Source organism: Nycticebus coucang, chromosome 3, assembly GCF_027406575.1.
Source record: "Nycticebus coucang isolate mNycCou1 chromosome 3, mNycCou1.pri, whole genome shotgun sequence".
Taxonomy (NCBI): Eukaryota; Metazoa; Chordata; class Mammalia; order Primates; family Lorisidae; genus Nycticebus; species Nycticebus coucang.
The window spans coordinates 98,188,020-98,215,342 of NC_069782.1; the positions used below are offsets into that span (position 1 = coordinate 98,188,020).

At 46.3% G+C, this 27,323-nt stretch overlaps 1 protein-coding gene across 1 annotated transcript in view; it reads right to left on the bottom strand.

Annotated features, from left to right (window-relative positions):
- Positions 1 to 785: 785 nt before the first annotated feature.
- The window catches only part of HK1 (hexokinase 1), an 89,443-nt gene continuing 62,905 nt past the window's right edge, over positions 786 to 27,323 (bottom strand). The window contains exons 9-18 of the mRNA XM_053586603.1: positions 21,166 to 21,399; positions 18,318 to 18,622; positions 16,737 to 16,885; positions 16,357 to 16,476; positions 14,613 to 14,708; positions 12,632 to 12,731; positions 9,580 to 9,763; positions 7,211 to 7,366; positions 2,789 to 3,022; positions 786 to 1,689 (exon numbers count right to left, since the gene is read on the bottom strand). Coding sequence (XP_053442578.1) covers positions 1,545 to 1,689; positions 2,789 to 3,022; positions 7,211 to 7,366; positions 9,580 to 9,763; positions 12,632 to 12,731; positions 14,613 to 14,708; positions 16,357 to 16,476; positions 16,737 to 16,885; positions 18,318 to 18,622; positions 21,166 to 21,399 — 1,723 coding nt within the window. The 3' untranslated portion in view covers positions 786 to 1,544. The remainder of the gene's footprint in view (positions 1,690 to 2,788; positions 3,023 to 7,210; positions 7,367 to 9,579; positions 9,764 to 12,631; positions 12,732 to 14,612; positions 14,709 to 16,356; positions 16,477 to 16,736; positions 16,886 to 18,317; positions 18,623 to 21,165; positions 21,400 to 27,323) is intronic.

The following is a 27,323-nucleotide window of genomic DNA, read 5'->3' on the forward strand; positions in this document are numbered from 1 at the left end:
AAAGTTTAATATCTGTGTTCACCACAAAAACCACTGTGCCAGACACTAATGGCACCGTGCCCAAATGAAGGGATTCTGATCTACCTCACTCATCCAAGTGGGCAGGCAGGCCCTGGGGGAAGTCACTTAGAGCTGTGGTCATGGCTTGGGACATCTCAGAGAACCTGGATGCAAACTGACATGGGGTCCACCAAAGAGCTAGGGGAGACCCCAAAATGGCATTCAGGAGAGCCAGCAATCTTAAGGTGGGGGTGGGGATGGTAAAAGTAGTCAGTTTAAGATCAGGGAGAGGGTGGGTGTAGCAAGCCTACTACCCTGGGTGCTTCAAGATGTCACTTGCATCAGGGCAGGCGGTACATTTCATCACCTGGTTTGGGGTTGGCACGAGGGGACCCAATGTTGCAGTGTTCTCTCATAGAACCCAAAAGAGGCTTTTTCTTTTTCTGTGTTCCAACTATGAGTGAGCAAGACAAAGGCCTTACATTCTTTACCCTCTTAAAGGTGCTGGGGTGGAAGCTGCAGGAGACCCTCCATGGGGTGGGACCCTGGGATGCGTAAGGACCTGGCAGGATGGTCACTGGGAGACGCAGCAAGAGGTACTTTCGTGACATTCTGCAGGATGTGCATGGAAGTCCTCATGCCAAACAAAGGCCGTGTGCTGAAGACCATAATCTTTATTTTAAACTCTCTCCCCACCCAGGAGGCTACAAGAACACCCAGTGTTCGGTCTTCACCATGTCCTACGATAGCCTCCCCCTGCCCCACTACAAAGCACCACTCGGGTCTTTGAATTGGTACAAAGTTTACTAGGTCATACAACATGGCTCACAAAAGCGATGGGAAGTTCTGGTGATGGCACAGGTTGTTGATTGGTTCCTTTTACCCAAATGGAGACAAGACATTTTCCCGCAGGACTGCCCACCTCCCCCCACGAGACAAACAGAACGCAAGACTGTCACACGTGGCTAGGACTGGTTCCATGGACACACGATTCGGTGGCAATGCCATATCCCAGTGGGACGCCGGGCCGCAGTGGGTGCTGGGACGGGAGGAAGCGGCTAATGCTATGTCCACACTCGCCTTCAGGCCATGCCCCAGGAGAGGGGTCCCGGCAGTGTCTGCTGGTGATAATACATTTCACTCAGGAAGAGGGACTGACCCCAAGGACGGGCTTTGGAGGCCCAGAAGGCCTGTCAGGTGGTGTGACTGTCCATCTCGTGCCAATAAATAACTCCGCTGGATGAATGCATACAGTAGAAATGGAAGCCACGACACGTCACACGTGGGGACCGGGTGGAAATCAGATCATGCACAGTGGCAGGGCAGGTCAGGAGGATCCAGGTGAGAGATATTATCAACAGCACACACTCTATTTTGTACCCTATATTATGCGCCATTAGTTGGATTTTCTTTTCCTCCCCTCTGTGGCCATGGCAGGCTCAGGTGCCGGCAGCTCCCAGCACGCACAGCTCACTGGGAGGGGCGGGGGTCGCCACTCAAAGAGAGAAGTGCTGTAGGGACAGCAGGCTGGGGGTCCGGGGCTCTTAGCTGCTCGTCTCTCCGCGTAACCGCACGCCCACGGCCGTGATGAGGGCAGCCCCCTTGCCACTGCCGTCCTCAGATAGGAGGAAGGACACGTTACACTTTGGTGACAGTTCCTTCACAGTTTGGTACATGATTCTAGAGAAGCTAAAAAGGACAAAAAAACATAGTAGAAGGTAAACGTAGGTAGCAGAAGATGAGAAGAGAATGGGGGTGACCCCCAACACTAAAGTAAAGACAGCCCCGATGTGCAATGGTCGACTTGGGCTTTTTCAATGTTGCAATGGGTTTATGGGATGTAAGCACATGACAGGTGGGGCCTTCTGTAGCCAACAATAGGAAGGAAACAAGGAGGGAGGGGAGGCTGCTTAAAAGAATGACATGCAGGGCGACACCTGTGAGTTCAAACCCGTCCTGGCCAAAAACTGCAACAACAACAAAAAGAAGAATGACATGCAGAATGACAGGGAGGAGCGTGGCTTCAGCCCAGCTCCTAACCAGAGTCCTCAGCAGGAGGGCCACCTCTTCTGTGCAGCTCTGCAGGTGAGGGCAGGAACAGCACACTCACAAACCCCACCCTCAGGGCCTGGGGCTCTCAGAGGGGACCTGGAAACCAAGAGGGATGCTAGGGCCTGCACCTGAGCGGAGAAGGCAGGCCCAAGTGACTTATGCACGGGGTCACTTCGGGAGAGCACACAGGAATAACCATGACTCGCGCCCTGCCACAGCCTGTTGAGGCCCCCAGCATCAACAGCCCCAGCGCCCAGCACCCAAAGAGCGTTCCAGTGAGGGGCAGTCTCTAAACAAGCGGTGACTGTAGATGCTTTTATGTGTGTTTGTGAGACAGTCTCACACTGTCACAAAAGCCACTTCCCTGCCTCCCTAAGGGAGAGGTTTATTACCTCATCCCAGACAAGCCCCAACCCCTGGATACACAGCCACAGTTCCTCTAACCCAGTGCTTCTCAACCTTCCTAATGCCGCGACCCTTTAATACAGTTCCTCATGTTGTGGTGACCCCCAACCATAAAATCATTTTCGTTGCTACTTCATAACTGTAATTTTGCTACTGTTATGAATCGTAACGTAAATATCTAACATGCAGGATGTATTTAGGTGACCCCTGTGAAAGAGTCATTCGACCCCCAAAGGGGTCGCAACCCACAGGTTGAGAACCGCTGCTCTAACCCTAAAGGGAACTCGCCGTCCCAGCCAGCTCTGCCCATCCCACCGGAAGGCCCACTCACTGCGGATGAAGCTTGTAGAGCGTCCCATCCACTCCCACAGTGACATTCAGACGGTCCAGACCTCTGTTCTCGCGGATCTTGTCCACCACTGCAGCCATGCCTGCGCCACACAGCTGTGCGGCCCTTCTAGACACCACCCCGCACACGGTCTTCACGAGGATACTGTCGTCACAGGTGCTATTCAGACCCAGCTGCTGAAGGATGGCCCGGACCTGGAGCAGGGCTAACCGGTCACTGTGGCAGACAAAAGGCCAGGGGTCTGGATGTGGCCGGATCAACTCCAAAGGACCAGTCCCAAATCACTGCACTTATCCACAAACACAGTAGTTATTGTTTTCCTTCCAAACATCTTTCTTAATGATCCCAAAATATTACATGTTAAGTTGTAAAGATTTGGCAAATCTAGGAAAATAAAAATTAGGAAATTAAAACTATTCACAATCCTTGCCAGTGGCTCACACCTGAAATCCCAGCACCCTGGGAGACCAAGGAGGGTGGATTGCTTGAGCTCAGGAGTTCAAGACCAGCCTGAGCAAGAGCGATATCCCATCTCTGAAAATAGCCGGGCATTGTGGCAGGCGCCTATAATCCCAGCTACTAGAGAGGCTGAGACAAGAGAATCGCTTGCACCCAAGAGTATGAAGTTGCTGTGAGTTATGATGCCATAGCACTCTACCAAGGGCGACAAAGTGAGATTCTGTCTCAAAAAGAAAAAACTATTCACAAGCCCAACATCCAGGAAAATGCTGTCAACACCTTAATGTACGTATTCCCTTCCAATCTATTTTTCCGAGATGTCATTAAACAATGGTACTGTCATGATATGCAAAACAGAATTATCCTTTATATATGACTGTATTTCTTTTTTTCGAGGCAGAGTCTCACTTTGTCGCCCTCAGTAGAGTGCTGTAGCATCACAGCTTACAGCAACCTCAAACTCTTAGGCTTAAGTGATTCACTTGCCTCAGCCTCCCAAGTAGCTGGGACTACAGGCACCTGCCACAATGCCCGGCTATTTTTTGGTTGCAGTTGTCACTGTTATTTAGCAGGCCCAGGCTGGGCTCAAACCTGCCAGCTCAGTGTATGTGGCCGGCACCCTATTCACTGAGCTAGGGCACCGAGCATGCATTTCTTTTTTTCTTATTTCATATATCTGAGAACAGGATTGGAAGCAGCTGCCACAGTATTCTACTCTAGGGATGCTCCATAATTTATTTAACCAGTTTAGAGAAATTTTTTTCTTTCTTTCTTTCTTTCTTTTTTTTTGAGACAGAGTCTCACTTTGTCACTCTCAGTAGAGTGCCATGGCATCATAGCTCACAGCAACCTCAAACTCTTGGGCTTAAGCAATTCTCTTGCCTCAGCCTCCCAAGTAGTGGGACTACAGGTGCCTGCCACAATGTTTGACTATTTTTCTGTTGTTGCAGTTGTCATTGTTGCTTTTTAGCAGGCCCGGCCCAGGTCCAAACCCACCAGGCCTGGTTTATGTAGCCGGCACCCTAACCACTATGCTATGGGTGCCTAGCCCAGTTTGGAGAAATTTCAGTTATTTGCAATTTTCTGCCATTATAAAGTAATATTTATGAAGTTTCTTGTTCATAAATCTTTGTGGGCAACTCTGATATTTTTCCCTTGGGATACGTTTTTGGGTCAAAGGGATTTTGAAATATATTACCAAGTGCTTTTCAAAAAATTGTATTGATTTACTCTCTCACCAGCAGAGTATCTGGCTCTGTTTATCAGTCTCTGTCTGGCTCAATGGAAAGAATCTTTTTTTTTTGGTGACAGAAACTTACTTTGTCACCCTCAGTAGTGTGCCGTGGTATCACAGCTCACAGCAACCTCCAAGTCTTGAGCTCAAGCAACCCTCTTGCCTCAGCCTCCCAAGTAGCTCGGACTACAGGTGCCCACCATAACACCCGGCTAGTTTTTCTATTTTTAGAAGAGACGGGGTCTCACTCTTGCTCAAACTGGTCTGGAACTCCTGAGCTCATGAGCCACCGTGTCTTGCCAGAAAGGATCAGTTTTTAAAACTTTTGATAATTTCAAAAGAATGGCATCACAACTATGGTTTAATTTGCATTCTCCTCTTAGTGGTGAAGATGATGTTCACGGGCCCTATAAACTACCTATTGTGTCCCTTTTTTTCTCTTGAGATATTTGTCTTGGTCGTATTAAAGTAAGAGAAACGGCAGTGACTGGTGATTATGACCACAGTGACACAACCAGTCAGCCTTCCTGTGTGACAGGTGTTGCTTTTTTTTTTTTTAAGAGACAGAGTCTCGAGTCTCACCGGGCACGGTGGCTCACGCCTGTAATCCCAGCACTGTGGGAGGCTGAGGAGGGAGAATCGCTTGAGCTCAGGAGTTCGAGACTCGCCTGAGCAACAGCGAGACCCCGACTCTTGAAAAAAAAATGGAAAAACCCAGGCGGGCACCTTGGCGAGCACCTGTAATCCCAGCGGCTTCCGGAGGCTGAGGCAGCGGGGTGCCTACAGCCAGAGTCTGAGGTTGCGGTGAGCTACCACACCTACTGCACTCTGCTCAGGGGCATAGGGTGGGACCCTGTCTCAACAACAACAACAAAAAAAAGAGACAGAGTCTCACTCTATCGCCCTTGGTAGAGTGCCATGGTGTCACACAGCTCACAGCAACCTCCAACTCCTGGGCTTAGGCGATTCTCTTGCCTCAGCCTCCCGAGTAGGTGACAGATGTTTTATATACATTCCCTCATTTATTCCTCAACCAGTCAATGCATATGTGATTATTCCCATTTTAAAGAGGAGGAAACTGAGGCTGGGAGCACATAGCCAGCGTAGCAGAGCAGGTCTAAGCCCAGATCTGCCAAAGCCCACCATGCCATGCTGTGCACCTTGTCACATGTACATGGCTTCCTAGGTTCACCATTTGCTTTTAAGTTTCATTACCAATGTTTTTTTAACTTATACAAGCCATGTAGCTACATTTCGCAATTTTTCCTTTATGATTCCTTTCTTTGCTACTGTTTGAAAAAACTTTCTCCAGCTCGGCACCTGTGACTCAAGCAGCTAAGGCGCCAGCCACATACACCTGAGCTGGCAGGTTCAAATGCAGCCTGAGGCTGCCAAACAACGACGGCTGCAACCAAAAAAAAAAAAAAAAAATAGCTGGGCATTGTGGCAGGCACCTGTAATCCCAGCTACTTGGGAGACAGAGGCAGGAGAATCGTTTAAGCCCAGGAGTTGGAGGTTGCTGTGAGCTGTGATGCCACAGTACTCTAACCAGAGCAACAGCTTGAGGCTCTGTCTCAAAGAAAAAAAGAAAAGAAAAAACCAGTGTGAGCAAGACTGAGACCCTGTCTCTACTAAAAATAGAAAAACTAGTCAGATGTTGTGGTGGCACGTGTAATTCCCAGCTACTCAGGTGGCTGAGGCAGGAGGATCTCGGTTGCTGCAAGCTGTGACGCCACAGCATTCTACCAAGGGCAACAGAATGAGACTCTGTCTCAGAACCAAAAAAAAAAAAAAGGTATATACATAACAATGGAGTGCCATTCAGTCTTAAGAAACAAGGAAATTCTGAGATCTACAACATGAGGACATCATGCTCTGTGAAGTAAGACAGTCACAAAAGGACAAATGCTGTCTGATTCCATTTCTATGAAATATCTAGATCAGTCAAATTCATAGAAACAGAAAGCAGAATGCTGACTGCTGAGGACTGGTAGGAGGGAGGAATGGGCAGTGAAGTGTTTGGTGGAGTACAGAGCTTCAATTTGAGACGAAAAGAGTTCTGGAGATGGATGGTGGTGACGGCTCCACACCCAGGTGAATGTACTTGATGCCCCAACTCCACAATTAACAATGGTTTTGCCTGGGCGAACGCCACCCCCAGGCTTTGTCGGGTTATTATGCAGAGCCTACAGAAGGTTACTGTGACCATCCTAAGAACAAGGTGGTGTTTGTCCAGTTGCTTTCTTCTCACACAGCCTGGCTTGGGAAACAGCAAATGTTCCTCCACAAAAGAAAAGCAGGAAGAAGGTAGAACAAGTTGCTGAGGGACATGCCGCTACCAGGTGGTCCTGGGGTGTGCCACCCCAGGCTGCCTTTCAGATGAATCAAGGGCAGCTTCTAGTTCGCCCCTTCAATACAAGTATTTGCAATGTACCTTTACTGAAACGGGATCCATATAACCTACATGCACACCCAATTTCAAAGAAATCAATATAATGCCCCAACACGAAGAATGGATAAAAGGAAAATAATTTATAAAAAATTATATAGTATCAATATATAAATGCTCAGGACCTTCTATATCAGAGGAAAGAAAAGTCCCACACAAATTGCTTAAAATGTCTTCTAAGGTCCCTACTACCCCCACCAAAATCCACTGACCAGGTGACGTCTCACGGATGGGTGATGGCAGGGAAACCCTTCCCACTCACCTCTCAATCTGAGACAGAAACTTGGTCTCAAAGATGCCCCGGGTCTTCAGCGGCTCAGAGATCTGCCCTCGGAAGAGGAATCCTTTCTTGGTGAAGTCGATCAAGATGTTGCGGACAATTTCGCCCAGGTACATACCACTGATCATCTTCTCATACCTGAGATAGGAGGAGGGCAGTGAGCTATCTACGTAAAGTGGCCAGAGGGACTGGCAGGCTTTGGTCTCACAGTCAGTCCAGGTCTCTTACTGCCCTTTAAGGGCAATGACAGCAGCCAGCTGGGTACCCCACCCTGTGCTCCCTGCACACACCAGAAACAAAACCACAAGCTCTCGTGCCTGCCTGTAAGACTCGTTTCCCTCCTTACCTAACTTCCAGCTCTCAGCCCCAAGACCACTTCCGGAAAGGCTGTCATCCTCCCCATCCTGTATTCTACCTGTTTTGGGCTCACACACACCTCACCCTTCTCAGTCTTCACATCACCACTGCAGTGACAGCCCCAGAAGGACAGGGAATGAGAGTCACACTCAGCTCTGAGTCCCCAGGGCATAGCACTGCAAAGCATTAAGCCCTCAGTGAAATACATACCTGCTGATAAGCAGATGACTGGGCTGAGTTTTAAGGGACAAGAAGACAAGACTTTTTTAAGGTTTTGCAAACACTCAGAGTAGTGGCCAAGCAAACAAAAGTAATGAGGCCATGCAGTAAGGAGAATTCGGGTGGCCACCACATATGGGAGGGCAACCTGTTCTTGGGATTTTTACCTTCTCCATGCTCAAGGGCCTCAAGAAATAACAAGGGATTTAAATGTTTCCACAGCACACACTTATACCCAGTGTCCCCAAACTGAGAGGACCAATGAAATACAAATACTCCAGGATTCCTCAGAAGATTTCATGTGGTCCATAGAAGGAAATGAAATATGAGTCACAGAACTGTCATTACCCACCCCATTCCTCATTTTGGTGCTGACATGTCTTTAACCCCTCCCCACACTTGCTGATCTCCCTTTATAACAAAGGGCATCTTAGTTAAGACTCTTTGGTGGTGACAATATTAGGGAGAATTGAACGATGCCATTCTTCACTATATTCCATGCACACCTTTTCCCCCTCCCTTTTCCCTCCCTCATTTAATTTACATAAAAACACAAGCTGATTTGGCTTGGCGAGTAGAATGCCAGACACATACACCAAAGCTGGTGGGTTGGAGCCCAGCCCAGGCCTGCCAAACAACAATGACAACTGCAACCCAAAAATAGCTGGGCATTGTGGCGGGCACCTGTAGTCCCACCTATTAGGAAGGCTGAGGCAAAAGAAACACTTAAGCCCAAGTTTGAGGTTGTTGTGAGCTGTGATGCCACAGCACAGCACTCTACTGAGGGCAACATAGTGAGACTCTGTCTCAAAAAGAAAAAAAAAAGCTGATTTAAAGAAAATTGTAAGTTAGAGGCAGCAAAGATGGCATCCAGAAAAGGCAAACAGCTGAGGGCAGCTGGGGAACAACTCATGAGATCTGCTACTCTGGACCATTTTTCTGCTCCTAGGGATACAACTGGGACTGGCTAGTCCTGGCTGCAGCAGAGGACAGCCTGATTCCTGGGGACTTGAGACAAAAGGTCATTCATCTCATTTCCGAGTTGGGCGGACACTGCCATTTCAAAGTACCTGAGACCTGAGCTGCAAAGCTCCATGCAGCCACTGGGTGGTGCTGGAGGCTCTGGGAGGAAGAACCATTGCAACTCCATCTCCTGCACCCCAAATATCCCCACCTCCATTATTCTGACAGGGAAGAAAACACAGAGCAAGGAGAAAGACAGGCCAGAAACCTCCATGCTGAAAAAGGTCACTGAGATAAGAGTGTGGCCACTGTCACCTGGGCAGAGGAGACTCCCAGACAGAACATCAACCCCAGGCCATTTTATTTTTTTAGAGATAGAGTCTTACTTTATCACCCTCGGTAGAGTGCATGGCATCATAGCTCACAGCAACTCCTGGGCTTAGGTGATTCTCTTGCCTCAGCCTCCTGAGTAGCTGGGACTATATAGGCGCTTGCCACAACGCCTGGCTACTTTTTTGGTTGCAGTTTGGCCAGGACCGGGTTCGAACCCACCACCCTCGGTATATGTGGCCGCCATATCTACTGAGCCACGAGTGCCACCCCCAGGCCATTTTATACCATGCTGGGGGCCCATCTACCAGTTTTCTGCTACCTTTAGACCAAAAGCCAAGGTCAGGAGTGAACCAGAGGGACCAGTCTTCAAGCCTATGTTCAGACCCACTCCTGTAAGAAACTTCTTCCATTGCAAGGAAAATGCAGCCAAATGCTCTCCCCATCCTGACCTTAGGTGGCTTCTCTACCAGGCAAGTTACCTTTGTTTCCCAGCATTTAGAGAAAATTCATCCACCAGTCTGTCATAGAGTGTTCTGATGTCATCCAGACACCCGTTGTCACCAAAGGCACCCCATTCCATGTTGATACACATTTGCCCCTCGGTCCCCTCCACCATCTCAACGTTCTTCATTTCTTCCATGTAGCAAGCATTGCTGCCAGTCCCTGAGAACACAAGGGAACAATGAATAGCTGTGCCACCACACCGGGGGGCCTGCAACTGGGCCTGGGGCCTGGGGCCCGGATTCCACAGGTAAGGGGGATGTTTTATAAATGAAAAAAAGAATAGTTTTGCTTTCTCAAAGTTTTCCAGGATAATGAAACATAAACAGAGAATCTGAGTTAAATCACCCAGAGCACATTTGATTAATTTACTTTATACCAGAGCCTCATGTTTACCTGTCTAGGGAGAGCTATATTTATTTTAATAGAAGATGGTCTTAAAATAAAGCACTGTTATCTTCAATGGCAGAATTTTCCACAATATTCAGATTGGAAGAAAAAAATATGTATTTTTTTTTTCCATGCACACAGATCTTTTCTAAAGCAATGGTTCCTCACCTTTTAGCCTTTTAGTATTACAGACTTAGGAAAATTTGATGATTCTCCTGAGAAAAAAGGGTGTACCCACAAACTGCACACATGAAATCCGGCATATGTTTTCCAGGGGTTGAGGAGCCTCTGATTTCCATTCCTGTGCTCCCTTGAGTAGGGCTATGCAAAGTGGGGCTCACCAAGGGCCTGGGCAGGGCCATGAACTATCTGCTGTCCCAGTCCATGGGAAGCTGAGAGAAAGCTTTTTTTTTTTTTTTTTGTAGAGACAGAGTCTCACTTTACTGCCCTCGGTAGAGTGCCGTGGCGTCACACGGCTCACAGCAACCTCCAACTCCTGGGCTTACGTGATTCTCTTGCCTCAGCCTCCCGAGTAGCTGGGACTACAGGCGCCCGCCACAACACCCAGCTATTTTTTTGTTGTTGTTGTTGTTGCAGTTTGGCTGGGGCTGGGTTTAAACCCACCACTCTCGGCATATGGGGTGGGTGCCCTACTCACTGAGCCACAGGCACCGCCCAAGAGAAAGTTTCTAAAACTTTCAAAATCCTCTTAGTTACCATGACATCCAAGCTTGAGATTACTGCCTTGTCTCACTCAACAGATGGGGGAGTACTGTCTGCCCATCTAGGTGGGAGGTAGGTGAATGTTCATCAGAGGAAAACAAAGAAAGACATCCCCCCTAAAGAAACTCAAGTAGAATTAAAAGACTGTAACTGAATTATTTTTGTTTTCTCAGCTCCCTTTCTCTGATGGTTAAAACTGAGAGCAGTGGCTCACACCTGTAATCCTAGCACTCTAGAAGGCCGAGGTGGCAGACTGCCCTGAGCTCACAGGTTTTAGACCAGCCTGAGCAAAAGTGAGGCCCATCTCTGAAAAAAAAAAAATAGCTGGGCATTGTGGCGGTGCCTGTAGTCCCAGCTACTTGGGAGACTGAGCCAAGAGAATTGCTCGCTTGCTCTTGAGCCCAAGAGGTGGAGGTTGCTGTGAGCTGCGATGCCATAGCTCTCTACTGAGGGCAACAAAGTAAGACTATCTCAAAAAAGAAAAACAACTGAGAGGAGGAATTCCAGAAACGGAAGAGGCTGGGGGAGGACAAAGAAGGCCCAAACACGTAAACCACGCTTCCTGCTCATGGGAGTTCTGAGCAAAGATCCATTTACAGAGGAAAGAAAAGGTGGCGTTGATTGTGGCTGGAGTCCACAGCGGGAACATCTCAACTGGGCAGGCCTGCCCTCCCAGGTGGGAAGATGAGGAGAACTGCTGTGTCACTCTGGCTTGGCATCTCACACCTAAGCCCTTCCTAGCCAGAAGAATGGGAGCGGTTAGGCAGAGAAAGCTTTGCAATGAAAGGAAGAAACAAAGCCCTAAAGCAGGCCCCAAACTAACCCTCGCAAGTATCTTAAATTTCAACAGAAGCCAAAAGTGGTTTACCAGTGAAAAATGAAAAGGTCTTCCTGGGACTTGCATGAGCTCAGGAGTTTGAGATAAGCCTGAGCAAGAGTGAGATCCCACCTCTACTAAAAAGAGAAAAATAGCCAGGTGCTATGGCAGGCACCTGTACTTCCAGCTACTTGGGAGGCTGAAGCAGGAGGATGGCTTGAGCCCAGGAGTCTGAGGTTGCTGTGAGCCAGGCCACAGCAGTCTACCCAGGGCAACACAGTGAGGCTCTGTCTCCTCCAGGTCTTTCGGGCACGAGGAGGGTGGCCCACCACTGCCTCATCCCAATCTGTAGACATTCAACAAATGATCCAGTAGCAAGGGTGCCACTTCTCCCTGGACAGGTAGAGCCTGTAGGTGTCAGCTAGAACCTGTCCAGGGTCATTCCCAACATCTTCTGACACTGAGCAGAATCAACAGGACAAATGGTTGCCTCACAGCCCAAATCAGTAGGCTTCAGGCCCAGCCCCTCCACGTGTTTGGAATATAAGGGAACAATTTGCACAGCCAACAGATAACCCCTCTGCAACCCTGTCTGAGGGCTGGGACCACTCACAAACACAGTGGCTATTAAAGGCGAAATGAAGCCCAAATCCACCTTGCCCCTTTCTAGCTCTCAGCATGGTTAGGAAAAAAGGGGGTCTCTGCTTCCTTTCCAGCCTCAGACTCCCTGCTGCAATACCTGCCCGGAGCCCCCTACGTACAACCTCCAGAGAGTTGCCATGATGTCCAGGCCAGCTTTAGGTACCCATTCCTATCCACTCAAGCCATGAGAGCCTTTTGGGACCTCATTCCTAAAGCTCAGTTCTTAATAGTCTGATCACAATCAATGTGCAGCACCTGGGGGGGTGTCAGGGAGCTAAGAGTCCCCTGGTGAACTCTGTGGCCTCCCCATCCAGCACTGAACTCTGGATGTGGTCTGGGGATGGTATTAACCAACAGAGGTCCCACACAGAGGACTGAGCTGCTGGGTCAAGGGCCCACAAAACAGGAAAACACCAGCCTTCCCTTCCCCACAGAAAGAGATCTTCCAGGACACCCACCTACAATGAGTCCAACCTCGCAGGTGGGCTCCTCGTAAGCACAGGTCATCATGGTGCCCACCGTGTCATTGACCACAGCCACCACGTCCAGGTCAAATTCCTTTGGAAAGAAAGGAACACATTTTTAAGATTGTGATCACTCTGCCATAACATGAAACCTGCCAGTTCAGTCTGCTGCACAGTAGTCAGAATCTAAGACAATTTTCTTCCTAGCCTGTAAGAGGGTAATTAAATGCTCCTTCACTAATGAAACACCAGCTACCTGACCCATTTTACAGATGGCATTGAGTATTGGAGGGCACTGAGGAAAAGGGGCAATGTCCAAATAGCCCTTTCGCTTGGAAATTTAAAGAGTTACAACTTTTCAGAAGACAAAATGGAAATATCAAATCCACTTCTCAAACTCTGTCCTTTAGAAACAGTCATGCAGGGGCACACAGGTATATGTACAAGGATATTTACTGCATGACTTGCAGTAGTCAGACCGAAGAAACAATCCAAATATAGATCAAAAAGGGTGATGCAAACCACAGTTCAGGCACACACTCAAATCCTGTGCAGCCAGGAAAAAGAATGAGATTGGCCTCTATGTGGTGAGGAGACAAGATTTTATATTTAATGAAAAAAGCAAATTGTAATGTTATATGCATGGTTTGATTCCCATGTTTAAAATGTGTGATGTTTTGATATAACTAACATTAATAGTTGTAGAATGAGCAGGAATAGATTTGCAGGTAGCTTTTTAAGGAAATACCAGATGCTATCTAGAACACCCTGCCAAGTGCAACCCAGGGCCCTTTCACACACACATGCATTTTAGCCTCCCTGACTGTCTAAACTATCTGCCTGATCTTCAGATTGTCATTTGAACTGTTGTTTTTTTAAAAAAATTTCCCTCATTAATTAATGAGTTAAATAAAATCTTTGGAATTTTCCATTTTATGTTTTTTTCAATGCTCACCAGCCAAAAACCACAAGAAATGCACCTGTGGTTGAACAAAGTAGAGCTTAGTGACTCCCTGCAACGCAGAACACACCCTATGCCACCTCTCAGGAAGTACTAGAAAGGAACTATTAAAGAACTTGGGTCTATGAGGCAAGAGAATTAGTTAAGCCCAAGAGTTGGAGGTTGCTATGAACTGTGATGCTACGGAACTCTACCCAGGGCGACATAGTGATGCCACTCTGTCTCAACAATATAAAAAAAAAAAAAAAAAAGAAAGAAAGAAATTCTTGGTTCGGTGCCTATAGCACAGTGGTTACGGCACCAGCATGGCAGGTTCAAACGTGGCCCGGGCCAGCTAAACAACAATGACAACTGCAACAAAAAATAGCTGGGTGTTGTGGCAGCTGCCTGAAGTCCTTGCTACTTGGAAGGCTGGTAAGCCCAAGAGTTGGAGGTTGCTGTGAGCTGCACTCTACTAAGGGCAACAAAGTGAAACTCTGTGTCAAAAAAAAGAACTTGGGCCTGTATTGTGGTTTGGGCTAAAGTTTAAAGAAGCTCTTTGCTCTGGATTAGATGCTGCTGGGAACCCAGGAATCAGGGGCAAATCTATAATTATGTTCCAAGTCCTGACCTGATTACAGAGTGGTCTCACTCTTCTCTAAAGCAATCATGGTCACAGAGTGGCTATGTCTGATATTTACATGCTGTACAGTGTTCGTGCATTCTGTGAAATTTATTGTGTTCAACACCACCAAGGGCTACTGAGAGTTCCAGGCTGGGCACGGATCTCAAGGTCCACTTCTCTGTTCAATTTCTGTGGGAGTCATAACTTCAAATTTCTTTTTAAAACACCAAAAAAAACCATCCTTTAACGATCCAAAACTACGGACCCTGGTTCATAGCCAGCAGTTAAGAGAGAAAATGGGGAGCTTTTATAATGCAGGTCACGTATTTCTATATTTGAATCCTTTTAAGTTTTTATAAACAAACAAAAAACAGTAAAAGATTTTCTTCAAACATTCTTTTAATAGTTACCTCTCTCCTTTTTACCGCATCCCTTAGTAAGGTGGCTACATCATGCCCCACGCAGTCAGTTGCCTTAAAACCCTTTGTCCAGGTGATCAAGATTCCCTGAAACATGAAAGGAACCAGAAGAGTCCTCTGTAATTAACGTTTGGGGGCAGAATAAAAAATGTCACACCTTCCCTTCTGAGTCAACAACTGCTGAGGACTTGTAACATTTGACCTACAAACCAACAACACATGAAGAGAGCTCTCCAGGCCTGGCCCCCTCCTCACTGTCTCCCAAGGCATTTGAAACGATCCCTGTTTCACAGATGGAGAGGTCGAAGCACACAAGCTGTCTCTACATCGCTCAGCAAACACTACTACGGGTATAACCACTAGCTCCCCTGAAGAAGAGTGTGCTAACACCATAACCAAAGGAATCTAAGATTTCAGGAACACTGTTACAACCTAAAGCAGTGGTTCTCAACCTTCCTAACGCCACGAACCTTTAATACAGTTAAAAGGGGTCGCCATCCACAGGTTGAGAACCCCTGACCCAAAGTAAATTTTCAGTTTCATCAGACTGAAGTTAAAACACTTGCTGGGGGGAAAAAAACCCACAAGTGTGTGTTCACTAGGACAAATAGAAGTGAAAGTATAAGCAAACTGCTTTAAAAAAAAAAAAAATCACAGGTGGCGCCTGTAGCTCAGTGAGTAGGGCACCGGCCCCATTTACCCAGGGTGGCAGGTTCAAACCCAGCCCCAGCCAAACTGCAACAACAAAAATAATAGCCAGGTGTTGTGGTGGGCGCCTGTAGTCCCAGGTACTTGGGAGGCTGAGGCAAGAGAATCGCCTAAGCCCAGGAACTGGAGATTGCTGTGAGCTGTGTGATGCCACGACACTCCACCAAGGGTGATAAAGTGAGACTGTCTCTACAAAACAAAAAAAATCACTGGATGTTTAAAAACGTCCAAAAAACATGTTTATATAGATCCAATTGCTGAGATCTAAAAGGGTTTTGGAGGAAAAAAGTTCCAAGTCAGCAACAAGACTGGATAAACTGGTTTACCCAGGCAGGTGGCCCTCCCTAGCTCTGAGAGTGCTACTAAACAAGCCTTAAATCCCAGCCTAAGGCCACCTCCAGGGCCTCCACCCTAGCAGCTCCTGCGGCACACAGAGCTCCTTGCATCTCTTCCAATAGCACAGGCTCTATCTTGCTTCCCAGACTCTGCCCCGTCACCGTGACTGCACCAACATGGGTTACTCCTGCCCGCCCCTCCCCCCCAGCCCTTACTCACTGCTGGAGGTGACGACTAAGGACTAAGGACTTGGCTTTCCCAGTAAACTGTGGGTGCCCAGGGGACAGCAGCTGTAAACTGCAGCTCTGAGCCCAGCACTCAGTGCTCAGCAGGCGCTCCACCTCTGATCTTGGGCCCTGTCTCATCCCATTTACTGAATAGACATTTATCTCCTCTGATTGGATACTGTGGGGGGGCTGTGTGGGGATACAGGTGGTTGCTCAGGGAGCACACTACTTACTAGCAAAAAAAGAAAATCACAGTCACTAATAACTTAGTAGGCTATGCCATAATCGAGGGAACAATAAAAAAACAGGGAACACAGAAGAGGATGAGGTTCTTTTTGCCTGGATGAACAGAGGCAAGTGCTTTCAAAGCCTGGTCAACCCACTGTGACCTGGGAGCCAGCCCTTCCTGGCCACAGAGGAGTCAGAGTTGCCCCTGGACTGATGCCTGGGAGATAGGCACTCACAGCATCCAGACTGGTCTGCTTGCAGGGAAATGAGAATGTGAAGCCCAGAGGCATCCTGGGGCCTTTGATCCCCATGTAGTCCAGGAAATCAGAGATGCAGGAGACGATGTGATCAAACAGCTGCAAGAGAAAAGAAAGAACTACCATGCTCTCTGTGGTTTCATACTTGCAGCGCACATGTACAAGTGTGCACCCATACATAAACACGCATGTGCAGACACACACACAGCCCCCTCACCCCAAGATCTCCCCTGTCACTGGAGCATCCTAAGCCAAGCATGGCTTAAAGTGCCTCATGCTTTGTGGCCACAAGGACACAAATGCATAGCTGGGGATCACAAGGAGGATTCTGGTCAGAACATGCCACAAACGCCACTCACCTCTTCCCCTGTGCCCTGCATGATTTCAATGGGAATGGCATAGATCTTGTTGTGCATTTCCACCGTTCTCTTTTTCCCACTGCGGATTTTCACCAGCAAGACGCGGAAATTCGTTCCTCCAAGATCCAGGGCCAAGAAGTCGCCATGTTCTGTCCCAGTCAAGAACATAAAGAATCTCAAAAACAGCTACGTGCTTCTCGGCAGCCAGTAACTCTAAGACTCTAGACCTTCCAGGGGAGAACTCATCCAAAAAAGATGTCCCATGCCGAATACAGGGGGAAGCTGCGACTCCTGCCTCCAGCACACAGCACAGGTGCAGAGGAGGGGATGGCCCTGGGTCACCAACCACAAAGGCCCCCTGGGTGAACTATCACCATAAACAGACATTATCATGGTTACTAAAAAGCCTAGCAACAATGCCCTGGTTTTAAGAAAAAACCTCACATAAAAATTAATATTTATGGCTCAGCACCTGTGGCTCAAGTGGCTAAGGCGCCAGCCATATACACCTGAGCTGGCGGGTTTGAATCCAGCCCGGGCCCGCCAAACAACAATGACAGCTGCAACCAAAAAAAAATAGCTGAGTGTTGTGGTGGGCGCCTGTAGTCCCAGCTACTTGGGAGGCAGAGGCAGGAGAATCATTTGAGCCCAGGAGTTGGAGGTTGCTGTGAGCTATGATGCTACAGCACTCTACCCAGGCCCATAGTTTGAGGCTCTGTCTCAAAAAAAAAAAAAAAAAAAAATTAATATTATGTCAATGTGCGAAGTATTTGTAGAAATGGCTACAGTCATTCCCTTCCCTGTACCTGTCCGTCGTTGCATTATGTCTATGTAATTCCTCTTCCCAAACAGACCAAAAGATGGACCCTACTGCTAACTGCCAGACATGTGAAGGAGGCTGCCCGAGATCAGTTTCCAGCTGACCCACCATCTTACTGCAGATGCGGAAAGAGTCCAGCAGACGTCAGCCAAGCCCAGCCCTGATGAGCTTTAGAACCATCCAGCTAACCCACAGACAGTAATAAATGGTGGTTGTTTTTAGTCACTCTAAGTTTGAGAGTGGTTTATAATGCACATAGGACATATTCCTATCATAAATCTTCATTACTCCGAGGGCTCACCCCAAAACCTCTTCAGATTGGCCACTGTGTTCAGCTCTAAGAAGAACCACTAAGGTTAGCATTAAAGTAGAATGTCCCTGTCTACTACACACGCCCTATCAAGATTTAAGAAGGGCACATGGGTATTTACCCTTCTGCTGGTTTATTGTGTTTATGAGAGAACCTATTCAGTGCTGTGCCATTTGCCCAGCTTCATTCTTACAAGAACACTCTAAGCAGGGCTATGCCTTTGGAGATAACACCTGCCTAGGAGGTCCAACCTCATTTAGCCCCAAGTCACACACATGACACATCAGTGGTAAAAATAGAAAACAGATTTGAGTGAGTTGCCAGCTCTTGCAAAATCATGCAGCTCCGGTGCAAATGCATCCACTGGAAAACAAAACCTCCGCCCAGCCCTGCTGCAACTTGGTCCCTAAAATGAGCAGGAGAGGCATGTCAGCCCCCAACAGGCCCTCACCGGTCCCATCTGGAGTGCTCCGTACGAAGGAGGGCAGCATCTTGACCACGGCCTTGTCATTCGTCTCCTTCCTCAGCCCCAGCTCCATCTCGACCCGCATCCTCCTCTTCACCTCCAGCAGCATCTCTTTGGTAAGGTGGAAGTGAGCCAGGGTCTCCTCTATCTGCCGGTGCTGCTCAGCCAAGCGGTAGGCCACTGCCGTCACCATGGCGGCCCCCTTGCCGCTGCCACTCTCCGAGAGAAGAAAACGCACGTCGGAGTCGGGCACCAAGCGCCTCAGAGTCTTGTGGAATCGCCGAGAATACCTGGGGGTGAGGGGAGATGGATGAGCACCTGCTGGCGACCTCTCCCCACCTTTCTTTCTCCATTCTTTAACTTGATTTTCTACCCTACTTTGTTTCATCACATTAGTCACCAACATCCACTATAGAAAAGTTAGCAAATGCAGACAGGCAGAAGGGAAAAATGAAATCGCCCACAACGGCACATTTCAAAAGAGGATTCTCATTATGACATGTGTATGGAATACAAAAAATGCAAGATTTTGTTCTTCACCACGTAAAGATGATACAGCATGGAGGTCAACAGCACAGTGCTGAAAGTCAGATCTGAAAGCCAAGGGCAAGCACCACCATTCCCATGTCAGATGACCTTGAGCAGGTGACCTTGAAGGAAATGAGGGTCTCAATATATACTGACGGTGATGTGGAAGGAACTAAAGGCGCTAATAAAATGCTTAGATTAGTAACTGGAACGAGGAAGGGCTCCATAAACAACTGCTCTTGTTTTTTATTTTCACTTGGCTCTTCCCTCTCCCTCAAAAGTCTGGATGTTTCTTAGTGGCTAAAAGAGGACTTGAGGACAGGACTTGTACAGAAGGACAACAGAGGACAGTATGGAAGGCTGCCTGCCAAAGGAAACAGGAAAAACAGTTCCCCGAAGTATTGACCGTGTTCACCTCGAAGGGGTGGGACTAAGAAACGCTTCTGTTCTCTTTGTTACTTTTTGTTACAGTTTCTACACTAAGTATACATTATAAATGAAAAACATTTAATCAGTTGTTTTTTTAAATGTGGTATCACAGACAAAAAAAGAGTCCGAGAGAAGGCTCGTAGAGTTGCATGAAAATATGAATGTGCCTGTAGTCCCAGCTACTCGGGAGGCTGAGGCAGGAGAATCGCCTAAGCCCAGGAGTTGGAGGTTGCTGTGAGCTGTGTGACGCCACGGCACTCTACCAAGGGCGGTACAGTGAGACTCTGTCTCTACAAAAAAAAAAAAGAAAATATGAATGTACCTAACACCACTGAACTGAACACTTAAAAATGATTAAGATGGTCATTTTTGTCTATTTTACCACAATTAAAAAAAAAGTTTTAAAGTGATGTTGCAAATTCCTACACTTTTCTGCCCAAAATATTTTTTTAAATGACATAATTAGGCTCAGCGTCCGTAGCTCAGTGATTAGGGCACCGGCCACATGCACAGGGGCTAGTGGGTTCGAAGCTGGCTGGGGCCTTTTAAACAACAACAACAACAAAAAAAAAAAAAATAGCGGGGTGTTGTGGCGGGTGCCTGTAGTCCCACCTCTGTGGGAGGCTGACGCAAGAGAATCGCTTAAGCCCAAGAGTTTGAGGTTGCTGTGAGCTATGACACCACAGCACTCTACTGAGGGCAACACAGTGAAACTCTGTCTCATAAGTAAATAAATAACAAAATTAGGAACTTGGCAGATAACATTACCTAACCCCTCTGAGCAACACAGAGCAGAGCATGAAGGTGCAGTCTCTGCAAGGTACTTTGCACATATAGCGGGAAAAACCTGAGGTCCTGTACAGAAAAAATCCTGTCACAGCAATTATCATAAAAACTTATTTTTTTCTTTTTTTGTGGGAGACAGAGTCTCACTATGTCTTGCTCAGGCTGGAATCCCATGCACTCAGCCTAGCTCACTACAACCTCTTGTGTCAGGTGATCCTCTTGCCTCAGTCTCCCAAGCAGCTGGGACTACAGGCAACCTCCATGACACCCGGCTAGTTTTTCCACTGTTAGTAGAGACGGGGGTCTTGTTCTTCTTCAGGCTGGTCTCGAACTCCTAAGCTCACGCAATCCACCCACCATAGCCTTCCAGAGTGGTAGGATGACACATGTGAGCCACTGCACCCGGCTTCATTAAAACTTACTAAGTAAAGATTTAGAATTTACCTTTGGCCTTTTTAAAAGGTATGAACCAAGTTCTTACTAGTCAAGGGGGCTTCTAACACAGATCAGCCAGCACAGGGGGATGGCCTGGGCACCCAGGGGACCAGAACCCAGCATGACAAAGCAGCCCCACCTCAGCAACGGGGACTGTTTACAACTCACATTGTGCTGGCTCTCAGATACGAAAAATAATGTCTGGGGCAGCGCCTGTGGCTCAAAGGAGTAGGGCACCAGCCTCATATGCCGGAGGTGGCGGGTTCAAACCCAGCCCCAGCCAAAAACTGCAAAAAATAAAAATAATAATAATAATGTCTGAAGGTTTTGAGGATTTTAACAGGAGACTCTGAAACAGAAACCTGAGTACTGCACCTATAACCCAAGCTATAATGAGGATGAAGGTCCTCCAGATTAAATGTAGACAAGATACAGACACATTCCACCCAGAGGTCCTGGCAGCTACAGAAGTCCCTGCTACATCCTCTGTAAAGGTGAGATGATGACAGAGTACAGAAGGAACACAGGTGAGGATCAGCTGAGGGTGGGCAAGTATTAACCGTTCAGCCTTCGATGGGTACCAAAGTCCAACCTCTGGAAAAGGTCCCTCCCCCCATGGGTGTGAAGTCTCAATGACAGCAAAGGGCAGACTCACTGTGGGTGCGTCTTGTAAAGAGACCCGTCAACACCAACCGTGGTCCGCAGCCTGGGCGCGCCCTTGTTATCACGCAGGCGGCTCAGGATGGCGCCTAGCGTGGCAGCCACCAGGTTGGCCGAGCGAAACGAGACGATGGTGCACACGTGCTGGACTGAGATGCAGTCGTCATCAGACGGCTCCACTCCCAGGCGGGTGAGGATCTCCCTGGCATTATGGATGCCTTCTTTATTCCTGTGAGGGTAGAGGCCAATATTTAAGGTCCACATAGGGCAGTGCCAAGCACTAAGGTGTGACGGTACCTGGGAAGGCACATGGAGAGAAGTGAGAAGCAAGACTACGCGGCCTCAGCTCACGCCTGTAGCTCAGCGGTTATGGGGCTGGCCATGTACGTACAGCGGGGCTGGCGCGTTCCAGCCCAGCCTGGGCATGCTACAGCAAGGAAATGGCCAGGCATTGTGGCTGGCGCCTGTGGTCCCAGCTGCTTAGGGGACTGAGGCAGAAGAGTCACTTGACCCCAAGAGTTTGAGGTTGCTGTGAGCTGAGATGCCTCGGCACTCTGCCAAGAGCGACATAATGAGACTCTGTCTCAAAAAAAAAAAGACTATACAGCCTCTGATCAGGGAGAAACAACTGCTTCCACCCAGCCACCAGTATGTTGTGCCCTGGGGAACCTCCTGCTGGTGGGGTCTGTGAGGTGCCAGGAGGGTTAACACACTCTTCTTTGATGTTTCTAAGTCAAATTTTAATTTTCTATATACATGTTTTATATGACTCCTGTTGGACTCCTTCTGAGGTACTTTATAATTTTGTTACTATTATGGATGATGTCTTTAAAAAATATACATACAGGGAAAATATGCAGTGCCTGGCCAGCACAAAAGGGCTGGGGAGCGCCCGCGGGTCTCGAACCGGCTCTGCCAGATGCAGAGGATCGAAAGCAATGCACTGTCGAAGGAACCGCTGAGCTAAAGCCAGCCCGGATGCAGTCCTGGGGTTGTAGTTCCTTGACTGGTGAGAAAGACTTGCGTCACAAGGGGTGAGCCACAGGATGGGTGTTCCCGATGACTCAGCACCGGGACTATCCAATCGGCTTTCCCCTGAAGACACTGGAGGGCACCAATCGGGGACACACAGCAGGGGGACTCAGGCTTCCCACACTTCCCCATGGTGTGCTCTTCTGCAGTTGTGGACCAGCTGGTTCTCTCCTACTTAGCAGTCACGGGTTCACAGGAGGCCCCCTCCAACCTCAACCTCTGAGCTCCCCAACAACCACACAGGGGCGCTTTGTGATCACATCAACTTTCACAGCTAGCGCCTGGTGCAGCAGAATGGAAGATGCAAATTGTACAAATTGTATTTCAGACTCTTACCTTGGATCTTAGCTGCTAAACCAGATAAACCTCTGCCAGGTGTTATTTAAGTTTTAAAATCACTTCCTCTGTGCCATTTAAAAAATTTATTGCTTTTTTTTTTTTTTTTTTTTGAGACAGAGTCTTGCTCTGTCTGGGCCAGAGTGCAATGGCATCAGCCTAGTTCACAGCAGCCTCAAACTCCTGGGCTCAACCAATCCTCCTGCCTCAGCTTCCTGAGTAGCTGGGACTTCAGGTGCCTGCCAGCTAATTTTTCTCTTTTTAGTACAGACGGGGTCTCACTCTTGCTCAGACTGGTCTCGAACTCCTGAGCTCAGCGATCCTCCCTCTATGATTGCCTTTTTTATCTCATCTTTAGACATCTTTCTAACTTCTGCTGTTATTCTATTCATTTGCCTGTATATATTTTTGGAGGTGATCCATATAGACATTTACCATTTGCAGATGACAGTTTCAATTCTTTTTTGATCTTTATATATTTCTTTCTTTTCTTTTTATTTTTTTAAAACACTGGCTAAGACTCCAATACAAAGCCCAGTGGAAACTGGTGACACTGTCTTATTCCTGACTTCAGAGAATGCTTCTAACATCTGCCCTTGTGGGATGTTTTATAGGTTTTTTTTTTTTTTCTTTTTTTTTTTTATTGTTGGGGATTCATTGAGGGTACAATAAGCCAGTTACACTGATTGCAATTGTTAGGTAAAGTCCCTCTTGCAATCATGTCTTGCCCCCATAAAGTGTGACACACACTAAGGCCCCACCCCCCTCCCTCCATCCCTCTTTCTGCACCCCCCCATAACCTTAATTGTCATTAATTGTCCTCATATCAAGATTGAGTACATAGGATTCATGCTTCTCCATTCTTGTGATGCTTTACTAAGAATAATGTCTTCCACTTCCATCCAGGTTAATACGAAGGATGTAAAGTCTCCATTTTTTTTAATGGCTGAATAGTATTCCATGGTATACATATACCACGGCTTGTTAATCCATTCCTGGGTTGGTGGGCATTTAGGCTGTTTCCACATTTTGGCGATTGTAAATTGAGCTGCAATAAACAGTCTAGTACAAGTGTCCTTATGATAAAAGGATTTTTTTCCTTCTGGGTAGATGCCCAGTAATGGGATTGCAGGATCGAATGGGAGGTCTAGGTTGAGTGCTTTGAGGTTTCTCCATACTTCCTTCCAGAAAGGTTGTACTAGTTTGCAGTCCCACCAGCAGTGTAAAAGTGTTCCCTTCTCTCCACATCCACGCCAGCATCTGCAGTTTTGAGATTTTGTGATGTGGGCCATTCTCTCTGGGGTTAGATGGTATCTCAGGGATGTTTTGATTTGCATTTCTCTAATATATAGAGATGATGAACATTTTTTCATGTGTTTGTTAGCCATTCGTCTGTCGTCTTTAGAGAAAGTTCTATTCATGTCTCTTGCCCATTGATATAAGGGATTGTTGGCTTTTTCATGTGGATTAATTTGAGTTCTCTATAGATCCTGGTTATCAAGCTTTTGTCTGATTGAAAATATGCAAATATCCTTTCCCATTGTGTGGGTTGTCTCTTTGCTTTGGTTATCGTCACCTTAGCTGTACAGAAGCTTTTCAGTTTAATGAAGTCCCATTTGTTTATTTTTGTTGTTGTTGCAATTGCCATGGCAGTCTTCTTCATGAAGTCTTCCCCCAGGCCAATATCTTCCAGTGTTTTTCCTATGCTTTCTTTGAGGATTTTTATTGTTTCGTGCCTTAAATTTAAGTCCTTTATCCATCTTGAATCAATTTTTGTGAGTGGGGAAAGGTGTGGGTCCAGTTTCAGTCTTTTACACGCAGACATCCAGTTCTCCCAACACCATTTATTGAATAGGGAGTCTTTCCCCCAAGGTAAGTTCTTGTTTGGTTTATCGAAGATTAGGTGGTTGTAAGATGTTAGTTTCATTTCTTGGTGTTCAATTCGATTCCAAGTGTCTATGTCTCTGTTTTTGTGCCAGTACCATGCTGTCTTGAGCACTATGGCTTTGTAGTACAGACTAAAATCTGGTATGCTGATGCCCCCAGCTTTATTTTTGTTACTAAGAACTGCCTTAGCTATACGGGGTTTTTTCCGGTTCCATACAAAACGCAGAATCATTTTTTCCAAATCTTGAAAGTACGATGTAGGTACTTTGATAGGAATGGCATTGAATAGGTAGATTGCTTTGGGAAGTATAGACATTTTAACAATGTTGATTCTTCCAAGCCATGAGCATGGTATGTTCTTCCATTTGTTAATATCCTCTGCTATTTCCTTTCTGAGGATTTCATAGTTTTCTTTATAGAGGTCCTTCACCTCCTTCGTTAGGTATATTCCTAGGTATTTCATTTTCTTTGAAACTATGGTGAAGGGAGTTGTGTCCTTAATTAGCTTCTCCTCTTGACTGTTATTGGTGTATACAAAGGCTACTGACTTGTGGACATTGATTTTATATCCTGAAACATTACTGTATTTTTTGATGACTTCTAGGAGTCTTGTGGTTGAGTCTTTGGGGTTCTCTAAGTATAAGATCATGTCGTCAGCAAAGAGGGAGAGTTTGACCTCCTCTGCTCCCATTTGGATTCCCTTTATTTCCTTGTCTTGCCTAATTGTATTGGCTAGAACTTCCAGCACTATGTTGAATAGTAAAGGTGACAGAGGACAACCTTGTCTGGTTCCAGTTCTAAGAGGAAAAGCTTTCAGTTTTACTCCATTCAGTAAAATATTGGCTGTGGGTTTGTCATAGATAGCTTCAATCAGTTTTAGAAATGTGCCACCTATGCCTATACTCTTCAGTGTTCTAATTAGAAAAGGATGCTGGATTTTATCAAATGCTTTTTCTGCATCTATTGAGAGGATCATGTGATCTTTATTTTTGCCTCTGTTAATATGGTGGATAACGTTTATGGACTTGCGTATGTTGAACCAGCCTTGCATCCCTGGGATGAAGCCTGCTTGATCATGATGAATGACTTTTTTGATGATAAGCTGTAATCTATTGGCTAGGATTTTGTTGAGAATTTTTCCATCTATATTCATGAGTGAGATTGGTCTGAAATTCTCCTTTTTGTTTGGGTCTTTTCCTGGTTTTGGTATCAGGGTGATGTTTGCTTCATAGAATGTGTTGGGGAAGATTCCTTCTTCCTCAATTTTTTGGAATAATTTCTGCAGTACAGGAATAAGCTCTTCCTTGAAGGTTTGATAGAATTCTGGAGTGAAGCCATCTGGACCAGGGCATTTTTTAGTTGGAAGCTTTTTTATTGTTTCTTTGATCTCAGTGCTTGAAATTGGTCTGTTCAGGAGGTCTATTTCTTCCTGGCCAAGTCTAGGGAGAGGGTGTGATTCCAAATATTGATCCATTTCCTTCACATTGTCAAATTTCTGGGCATACAGTTTCTGGTAGTATTCAGAGATGATCTCTTGTATCTCTGTGGGATCAGTTGTTATTTCCCCTTTATCATTTCTGATTGAGGTTACTAGAGATTTTACTTTTCTATTTCTAGTTAGTCTAGCCAATGGTTTATCTATTTTATTTATTTTTTCAAAAAACCAACTCCTTGTTTCATTAATTTTCTGAATGATTCTTTTGTTTTCAATTTCATTGATCTCTGATTTGATTTTGGAGATTTCTTTTCTTCTACTGAGTTTAGGCTTAGATTGTTCTTCTTTTTCCAATTCCATAAGGTCTCTTGTGAGATTGTTGATGTGCTCTCTGTCTGTTTTTCGAATGTAGGCATCTAAAGCGATGAATTTTCCTCTCAAAACTGCTTTTGCAGTATCCCACAGGTTTTGGTAGCTTGTGTCTTCATTGTTGTTATACTTAAGGAAGTTAGTGATTTCCTGTTTGATTTCTTCCTGCACCCATCTGTTATTCAACAGAAGATTGTTTAATTTCCATGCCTTTGGATGGGGTCGAGCATTTTTGTTAGAGTTGAGTTCCACCTTTAGTGCCTTATGGTCTGAAAAGATACAAGGTAAAATTTCAATTCTTTTGATTCTGTTGATATTTATTTTGTGTCCCAGGATATGATCAATTTTGGAGAATGTTCCATGGGGTGATGAGAAGAATGTATATTCTTTATCTTTGGGGTGGAGTGTTCTATATGCATCTATCAAGCATAATTGTTCTAGGGTCTCATTTAAATCTCTTATATCTTTGTTTAATTTCTGTTTAGAGGATCTGTCCAGCTCTGTAAGAGGTGTGTTAAAGTCCCCTGTTATGATGGTATTATCAGATATCATATTGCTCAGACTGAGTAAGGTCTGTTTCAAGAATCTGGGAGCATTTAAATTTGGTGCATAGATATTAAGAATTGAAATGTCTTCTTGTTGTAGTTTTCCCTTGACCAATATAAAGTGACCATCTTTGTCTTTTTTGACTTTAGTTGCTTTAAATCCACATGTATCTGAAAATAAGATTGCAACTCCTCTTTTCTTCTGAATTCCATTTGCCTGAAAAATTGTCTTCCAACCCTTGACTCGGAGCTTTAATTTGTCTTTTGAAGCCAGGTGTGTTTCCTGCAGACAGCAAATGGATGGCTTGTGTTTTTTAATCCAGTCAGCCAATCTATGTCTCTTCAGTGGGGAATTCAAGCCATTAACATTTATGGAGATAATTGATAAGTGTGGTAGTATTCTATTCGTCTTATTTGGTGAGAGTCCATTGCTTAGTTTTATCTTTTGCATCAGTGTGGAGGTTAGGTTCTGTCCTTTGATTTCTGAGTTCTTACTTTGCTGCTGATCCATTGTGGTGGTCAGTGTGCAGAACAGGTTGAAGTATTCCC